The sequence below is a fragment of the Geospiza fortis genome, unplaced genomic scaffold (assembly GCF_000277835.1).
Source record: "Geospiza fortis unplaced genomic scaffold, GeoFor_1.0 scaffold26, whole genome shotgun sequence".
Taxonomy (NCBI): Eukaryota; Metazoa; Chordata; class Aves; order Passeriformes; family Thraupidae; genus Geospiza; species Geospiza fortis.
Genome location: NW_005054425.1, coordinates 315857 through 324995, shown reverse-complemented (window position 1 = coordinate 324995; position 9139 = coordinate 315857). Strand labels below are relative to the sequence as shown.

The 9139-nt window shown below is 55.8% G+C and overlaps 1 protein-coding gene across 1 annotated transcript in view; it reads right to left on the bottom strand.

Moving 5' to 3' along the window:
* Positions 1-9133, bottom strand: part of MYBPH (myosin binding protein H) — a 10729-nt gene extending 1596 nt beyond the window's left edge. The window contains exons 1-9 of the mRNA XM_005426818.2: positions 8981-9133; positions 8627-8761; positions 6660-6827; positions 3970-4058; positions 2822-3017; positions 2348-2487; positions 2045-2204; positions 1162-1298; positions 554-740 (exon numbers count right to left, since the gene is read on the bottom strand). Of these exons, the coding sequence (XP_005426875.1) occupies positions 554-740; positions 1162-1298; positions 2045-2204; positions 2348-2487; positions 2822-3017; positions 3970-4058; positions 6660-6827; positions 8627-8761; positions 8981-9074 (1306 nt within the window). The 5' untranslated portion in view covers positions 9075-9133. The remainder of the gene's footprint in view (positions 1-553; positions 741-1161; positions 1299-2044; positions 2205-2347; positions 2488-2821; positions 3018-3969; positions 4059-6659; positions 6828-8626; positions 8762-8980) is intronic.
* Between the last annotated feature and the right edge of the window lie 6 nt (positions 9134-9139).

Sequence of the window (9139 nt, the reverse complement as noted above, 5' to 3'; positions counted from 1 at the left end):
TGGAAGACAAAGGAGAGGAAATATAAGTGTTTAAGGACACCTGGCCAGCACAGGAACACACAGAGGGTGTGTGAGCAGTGAACCTCCCATGGGCCAAGCAGGGGCTGTGGGGAGAAACATGGGGCAGGCCTGTTCTGGATGCTCTGCTGAGGCAGGGAAATGTGAGTGGGAAATGTGGGCAGGGTGCCAAGGCATAAATCAGAGCAGCCCAGATGCAGGGGAGGAGGTTCACACCTCACACCCCCTCCCCACTCTCGGGACAGGAGCAGGGGCAGCCAGTGCTGGGCTTGGCCTCCAGCAGCTCCTCTGGCTCTGCCATTTCTGATCTCCTCCCCATTTTTTTCCCCATGAATAAGGAAAGGTGATTTCAAGATGCTTCAAGATCATAAACCCAAGCAGCCCAAAGGTGCAGCTCCCCAGGGCTGCCCAGTGTCCTTAGACTCCCTCACAACCAGGATCAACCCAAAACAGGGACAAACCACAGCCCTGGGAAAGTGAGACCTGGAAAAAGCAGGCAAGGGTTCCTGCTCCTCCTTCCCTAAGGCACTCTCACCTTTCACATCCAGTCTGCAGTCTACTGAGGCTTCCCCCAGGGGGTTCACAGCCTTGCAGGTGTAGACACCCCCATCAAAAGGGCCAGGCTTGCGGATCTCCAGGGAGCACACACCCTGATCAATCAGTGCGATGTATTTGGGATCTTCCCGGATCTCCATCTGATTTTTCAACCAGATGATTTTGGGCTGAAAGTTTAAAGCCGGGAGAGAAATGAGAAATCTAATTGTCCCCAAAATACAGCCACCTCTCTCTGCCTTTGCCTTGGCCCTGCCTGAAGCTTGTGGCCATGGTGGGATTCAAAGTCAGAAGTATTTTGAAGATCCAAATCTCCCACTTGTGAGCCCTAACCACTGCTCCACCCTTCCTCCCCCAGCACAGAGGAAACAGGACATGGCTTGATTTAAGACCAGTCTCCCATTTCCATGCAGAAACACCCCAAATGTGCCCCAGTTTGACTCAGAGGGCAGCTTCAGCTCCTTAACCTCACGCAACCCTAATCCAACAGCACCAACCATCCCCCAGACAGTCTCCCACCTCCAGCCACGTTGCAAAACCCCCCCAGGTGTCCCCAGGACAGGTTATAGTGTCCCTGGGGGAGGCACCGACCTGGGGGAAGCCCCGCACGGAGCAGAAGAGGTGGGTGCTGTAGCCCCGCGTGGTCGTTCGGTCTGTCAGGGGCTGTGTGAACTTTGGAGGCTCCATCATGTCCCGCTGGGTGATCTTCTCTGGCTGGTAAGTGGTTTCTAAGGAAATAATTAATTCTAGCTGAGACCTCAGGCTCCCAGGCTGACCAACACAGGAATTCAGCACAAGGTACCCAAACCCACTTCTGTTCGCTCTCATAAGAAGCCAGATGTCACCTGGCCTGACCCAAGGACCTGGCCCTCAGCTCAGAGCAGCCCCGTTTCCTCATCCAATCATGACATGGCCGTGCCCAGGCCCTGCAAGGAACAGGGGGGATGCCAACCCCACTGTGGCACATCCTGTGTGCAGCAGGTGAGGCCCAGGCTGGGCACACTCTGAATCTCCCACTCCATCCACAAATCTCATCCACAGAAATAAGAGTTGGAGGGAAGCTCTGCAGATGGCAGAGACCCTAGGTCACTGTGCGCTACCAGGGAGCAAGATGGAAACAGATGGAAGGAGAGCAGGGCTGGTTGGAGATTTGGCCCTGAGCTGTGGACAAGAAGCCAGGGCTGCTCTGACTCTTCCCAGCTCCTGCTTCCATCTCATCCCAGGGATGTCCATGCCTTGGTTCTTCCAGAGGGCTGAGCATGGCACAAGCTTTCCCCAGAGGAGAAATTAGGTGCAGAGGGGGGGCAGGGTGCCTCTGGACCTTGGGGGCGCTCAGCCTCACCCCTGCTGGTCCTGTCCTGGGGACCAGCCCAGCAGCATCAACACAACTCCAAGGAAGCCTCATGGGCCCATTGGCCAGGACCACTCTTGGATAGCACCCTCCCCAGCCCCTCAGCCAGGCACATGTCCCCACTTGTCTTCTCGATGTGGGCCACTCCAGACGCCACAGCAGCACTGTCGCTGAGCCCACAGATGTTCTCGGAGAACACTCGGAAGGAGTAGGTGTTGCCAATGATGAGGTCGGAGATGGTGCAGCTGGTGCGGGTGCAGCGCTCCAGCACCGTGAACCATTTCTGGAAGGAAAAAAGGAGGAAAAAAGAGAGCAGTGAGGAAAGACAGGCTGTGACAAGGATGGAGAAGGTGTGGGGTGGGGCAGGGAGTGCAGCAGTCCCTCTCCCATCAGGGCATCACCAGCAGCAGGAGTGCCCAGGCTCACCCCACTCTTCTTGTCTGATTTCTGCACCCTGTAGCCCTTGATCTCAGCATTCCCATTGTCCGCAGGGGGGGTCCACTCCAGGGCCACATTAAAGCCCCACACATCCACCAGCTTCAGGTTCTGGGGAGGGCCAGGTGGCTCTGCAAACACAAAACACCCTCAGGGTGACATCCCAGTTTGCTCCTCCCACATTCTGTACCTTGGCCATCCCTTGACCTTGCTTTTAATCTCTTTTCACCCTGGCGCAGCACACAAGGGATGAGAAGCTGTGAGGGGCAAGGCTGGCAGAAACTCTGCATCTCCAACCAGAGAAGTTCACATGCATGAACCTGTTGAGGATCCCACTGGAACAGGGACTCCAGAGTCCTTTGCCTTGTTGCTATCGCATCACATCCCACCCAGAACAAGACCTACCCAGCTAAGGAGGAGAAAAGAGCTCCAGAGTGGTCCTGCAGGGTCCCATCCTCAGCTTACCAACCACCTGAATGTCCAGGGTAGCCTTGTCCTCGGCGCCGTTGATGCGCACGGTGAGCTCGTACTGGCCCGAGTCGGCGCGCTGGGCCTGGCGGATGTAGAAGATGGTGTCCCGGGCCGTGGTGCGGATGTTGATGCGGCTGCTGTCCAGGGGCTGCCCACCCTTGCTCCAGCTCACCTCGGGCTGCGGCTTTCCCTGCAGACACAGGCAGGTCAGCAGCCACTCAGACATGGTCCCAGCAGGTCCTGCTGGGGAGGACGGGTGGCAGAGCCACCCCGCTGTGTCCAGGCAGCAGCAGCCCGAGTGCCACCTCTCCCATCCAGCAGGAAAGAAGATACAGCTGATTCCTGTCAGACTCACTAAGGAGAAACCATCAGGCTCCAGGGATGAGGTGGGAACATGCTGGCTCCCCAAGGTCCTCATGGAGCAAGCCCAGCTGTACTTGCCAGGGCACAGCTGTGCTCTCCCAGGGCCCAGGTGCTGAGCACAGGCTCCAGCTTAGCACCAGCGCTTGAACTCAGCATGCAGGGAAAATTCATGTCTGGAGCATGGCTAGCACAGAGTCCAAACTGTCTGTGAGACATGGCATGGACAAGCCCCTCAGTTCAGGGGCCTCTCACTCCTTCTGCTTGCCCAACATGTTTCAGAGCCAGCTGCCATGGTGGAGGTGCTCTGGTGATGTCCCACACATGATGAGAGAGATAGCTGAGGAGACAACCTCCAGCCTGGCCCACCAGTGTCAGCATTGCTCCACCATCACACAGCCCTGGGCCTGCTTTCCTCCAAAGGCAGCTGGTCCCCCTCCAGGGAGCCCAGTGCTGTGCTGTGGGGTCCCAAGGCATGTGGCCAGATCCTGGCCAGGAGCACAAGCTGAACTGGACTTATTGGCTGAGACAGCAGCAACAGCCAGTCCATGTCCAGATGTGTTTGGGGCTGTCCCACTGCAGCATCATCAACAAAGATATAGCAGGGGAAAAATGGAATCTGGGCACGAAGAGGAGAGAGATTCCCAGCCCATCACCCACCCTTGGCCTGTAAGACACAGCAACCAGGCCAAGCCAGAGCACAGTTGGACCCAGAAACTAACCTGCAGGAGCTAATCTGGAATGAAATGCCCAGCAGATTAAAGCCCAAACCGCCCACGTACCTGAAAGGGGATCATGATGTTCACAGCATCCCCCACACGCCTGATGTAAGTCTCCCGCAGGTGCCGAGGCATGCGGATCTTCGGGAGCTCTGGGGACAGAATTCACATTGTGAGACAAGGAACTCCCATTCCTCCCATTCCAGCTGGCTGGCTGTTGTATTGCATCTGGTGTTCCCTCCCATACCTGGTTCGGTGGCTGTCCCACGGGTGGTCCCTCCCCATTGGCATCCCATTGCGGTCCCCTTTCCCCGCCCCCTCTCCCCTGGACAAAACCCCGCAGCAGGCTGAATGCGCTCTCTTCCTTTACCTGGGTGGCTGCACTGCCTGATGTGCTGTCTCAAGCTAATAAACGGATACCTACACCCACGTGGAGGAAGAGCGCTCCTCGTCTTTTGTCCTTCGTCTATGCTGGTTCCGTGCTGGGCTTGGATTCGTGCTGGCCGGATTGGATTCATATAAGCCCAGAAACCCATGGAACACAGCAGCTGGCCCTCTCCATACACACCCCTGCCTGGCAACCAAGAAAATCCACCCCAACACGGCCACCTTCTCCCTCTCATCTCCTGGATAGCTCTGCTCCCCTGCAGGGCTGTGCTCGCCATCCCACTGCCTGTTCCCAGAGTGACAGCCGTCCCTGAGATCCCGGTCACCAACCCAAGGGCAGCGTTCTGATGGACCATTCACCCCTCTTCATGACTTCCTGGCCATGGAGGCAGCCTGGCCTCAACCAGAAGAGCCACAACACAACTTATATTGTAACAAGGCAGGGAACAGCATCTCCCCGTTGGGAAATATTTCTCCCCCTGACTTTCCAGAGGCATACAGCCCAACCTTCAGCAAGGACAAGGCTCAACCTCCACCTTCCCTGTGCAATCCAGGCCTCTGAAACACCAAGGAGGTGCCTGGTCATACCAGACTTGTGAAAGGCAAACATCTCCAAGGAAACATAACAAAGACAAGCAAAATGCCCACTGGAGAATGCTCATGGAGCGTGTCCCCTTCCCAGGGTGGAACAGAAGCTGAACAACTCTGCTGGCTCAGTGATAGCCAGGGATCTCTCTGGAGCCCCTCAGAAGGAGCTGGGAGTCTCTGCCCGGGTTAAATGTGCACGAGCTGCACCCTGGGGAGGGGGCCCAGGCAGAGTAAACCAGGCCTGAGCCAAACAGCTGTGAGGGCTGGGGAGCAGGGACAGGCCCTCCCTGACAGCTGAGACCGTCCCTGCTCTGCTCGTGCTGCCATTTCTGCAGGGATCCATCCCCCTGCTGCCACTTGGGCTCATCAGTCTCTGCAGGGGACGGAAACATGATCTCAGGGAGGAATGTTAATTCATGGATATTTTCCCCAGATCCCCAGTGCCTCCCTCAGAGGGACTGGGCTGGCCAAGGTCAGTGGCCACAGTGACAAAGTGCCATGGTGGGAAGGCCTTCTTTCCTGCCCTTGTTCCCAGGAAAATGTGACTCCCATACTGATCCTTCATCTGGTTTCTCCTTGTCTCTCTCCACCTCCCAAGCCCACTCATCCCACCTGTTGTTAAGCTCCGTGCTGTCCCATTGCTGCTATTTAAAATCCCCTGGGGTGCTATAAATGAACTGGTGAGATGTACAAAATGCAGGCTGAGAGAAAATGTGAGGGCCAGGAGGCAACAGATGGGAAGGGAAGGGAAGGGAAGGGAAGGGAAGGGAAGGGAAGGGCACAAGGGAAGGGAAGGGAAGGGAAGGGAAGGGAAGGGAAGGGAAGGGAAGGGAAGGGAAGGGAAGGGAAGGGAAGGGAAGGGAAGGGCCCAGTAGATCAAGTTGTGTGGGGGGTCTCTCAGCTCTTTGGGTTTTACACCTGTACATGTGCCTGGGACAAAGCTCAGGCAGCAGGTACAGGGTGTGGAAAGCATGAGCTGTACATTGACCATCCCATGCCAGTCCCTCACACCCCAGTTTTCCCAGTCCTATGAGGTCTGGTGGGATGGTTTTGAGATCAGAGGGGAGCAGGCACAGCCACCACCCCGAAGCCAAATTCACCTCCTCCAAGCACACTGAGAAGATGGACCCTGCAGGACCCTTTCCATGGGCTGATAGTCTTCTCCAAGCCTTTTCTTATGAAAAGCTGGTGGTTCCAGGAATAACTTTTCTTAGTATTACTATTTTTAAGCAGCTGAAAAATCTGATGTGCTGAATATGAGCATTAATAATTCCTTCTAGAGGGAAAATGACTCTGTATTTGGTGTTTGCTGAGTGCAAACAGGCCCTGCCCTCCTGCATCAGCCTCTGCACATTGGCAGCACCCTGAGAGGAATGTGAGTCTTGCTAAGCATGGGAGCAACTCATTCATTAGCAAGTTCAGCGTGATTAAAGTTCCCATGCTCCAGACAACCAGCTCTTGACTTCCCTGAGCTAAATAAACAAAGCTGTCCAATGTGTGCCGTGGCATATTCGGGATGTGACACTGCCAAGGGGAGGAGACATGCTCAGGGGAGGTGGATTCTGAGCTCTTGCCATTAAATGAGAAAATGTGGCTCTGCCTTTTGAGTCCTTCACCCCCAAAATTTCAACATCAGCAGGACTGGAGAGGTCAGCAAACAGTCACTGGGAATAACATCTGTCAAAGGCTGGATGGGACCCCTGAGAGGCTGCTCATGCTGGCTCCAGGGATGGACAGAGCTTTGGCACAGAAGTTGTGCCCTCAGGATCAGTACTCACGGAGGATCTCCCTGATGAGCACGGGCTGCTCCAGCGTGGCCGGCGCGCTGGTCCCGCTGGCACTGACGGCCACCACCCGCACGTGGATCTTGTCCCCAGAGCTGAGGTCTGGGACTGTGCAGCGGGTGGAAAGAAAAGGCTCCTGGTTCACAGCTTTCCAGTCTGAACCTGCAACAGACCCAGCACAGCACTGCCATGGATAGACAGACACACCCTGAACAGCAGGATCAAGGCCCAGAAGGCGAGACCCAGAGGCAAAGAATCCTTTCCTTGGAAATGGGGAAGGGTTTGGGGCACCAGCAGAAAAAGGAGCTTTGGCAGGGAGGTTGGCCACCCCTGCCAAGGAGTGTGGGGTATGAAGTGCTGGCAGGAGCTCAGCACTGGAGCACGAGGACATTTGCAAGCAAGAAAAGGCATCGGGCCAGCAAACACGTCCCTGCTGACCAGGTGCATTTCTGAAACGAAAGATCCTTGGAGCTCCCTGCCAGCCACTCTGCTCCTCTCACTGCCCCAGGACAACACTAGGACTCACCATGGCCTCCACAAACCCCTCCACACTGAGCAAGGTCTGCTAAGGACCTGTCCCTGGCCAGATAGACCTCTCCAAGTGTTCTTCCCGCTTGTAAGGGACGTCTCAAACTCAACCCAGAGTCCAGCCCTCCCCCAGCCCCAGCTAACCCAACTTTGCCATGTGCCAAACCTCTCAAGATGTTTCTCACTTAGAAAATAAATTGCCCCAGTTTCCCAGGGAGTGGGTGTCCCAGGTGGGCAATGAGAGTGACCCACATATGCCAGGCTGTGCCAAGCCCCCATGTGCACCTTCAGAACAGGAAAGTTTTCTTGTCAATGCCACTGGAGCAGCCAAATCCCATCAGATCCTCTTTCCCTTCACCACTAGCATTGCCCAAATCAGCCCTCACTCAAATCTCACCATATTTTAGCCAACCAGAGTCTTGTACCCCAAATACAGCAGTCCTGTGGCCCCTGGGTGATGACAGAGGTACTGGAGTTCTGTCCTGCAGCAGACCCAAAACAAGCCAGGAGAGCATCCAGACTGGGCCCTTTGGGTGGCTGTCAGACAGATCCCTCCAGGAATGGCTGCATCTTTCCTTGTCCCATGCAAGGACATCCTCATGCATCCCACCCAGTCGTGGTAACCTCTCCATTTGCAGCCACACAGTGGGAGCCTCCCACAGCCAAGAATGTGTCCATCATGTGTGCCACAAGCTAAACAGCTGAGGATCAAATTCCCTGAGGTCCATGGGCCACCTGGGCCTCCCAAACCACTCCAGCCCAGCCTCCCCTTGCAGATCCCCCCATCCACACAGACCCTTCACTCTCACCCCAAAGCCCAGCAGGGCTTCAAGAGAGTGCCCAAAACACAAATCTTATCCACTTACCTTGTTCTGCCTCTCAGCAGTACAACTGGAGAACCATGGACAATTGCTGGACACCTGCTGCCACCTCCCAGCCCACCTCCTTCCACCACAGCCACTCTCCTTCCAGACATCATCAAGTCTGCTGATACATGCCCAGGACCCTTCCCTTCCTCATCCTCCCATTTTATCCCCATTCCTTCCCTGCTTCATTTTGGGCAAACATGGGAGGGTTGAACTTTTTCCTCCCGTTTTCTTGAAATGCCATCCCAGCCCTGGGTCTCTGCAGCTCTGGAGTTCATCAGAGACCATCCCCAGAGGGTGTGTTGGCCTCTGCTCCCCGCTAGAGCTGGACACAGCGGTGACTAAACCTGCTGCAAGCCCCTGCCAAAGCCATCACTACTGTCTGAAGGCAATGGGATTCCCTGTTCCTTCATGGAAAAGAAATAACCATTCAAAATGGATCCATTTGGGCAAAGAAAGGGAATTGTTGCTGGGGGAAATACTCTGCTGGGATGTACCCAGCTCCATCCCATCGCACAACCATGCACCACCTCTCCATGCTCATGAGGCAGGAAAGATCAAACCTACTTCCATCTTTGCAGATCTCCACCACATATCCATCCAGGCCTGCCCGGCCCATCTGCTCCGGGGCTTTCCAGGTCAGCGTGAATGAGTTTTCACTCACTTCTTCCACAGCCAAGGACAAGGGGCAGCTGGGTGGCTCTGTAACAAACCCACAGTGGTGACAGCAGGGCTTGAGTACCGGGGCTCTTGGAGGGCAATCACTCAACCTCCAGGTCTGTCTTCAGTCCACCTAATCCGCAGCCCTCTCCCACTGCAAAAATATCCTTGATGACTTCATGCCCCCATCCCTTCTCCCCGGCACATGCCCCCTCCAAGCCTTGCTTATGTCCCCTCCCCACTCCAGTGTTCCCCACTCACCTTCCTTTGGTTTCTCCAGTTTAGGTTCAGGTGCTGGGGGTTCAGCTGGGGGAGCTTCTGCAGGCGCTGGAGCCGCTTCTGCTCCAGCTTCCATGGGGATGGGAGCAGATTCGTCTGTGGGAGCTGGGGGCTGCTCTGGGGGATGCTCGGGGGCTGGGG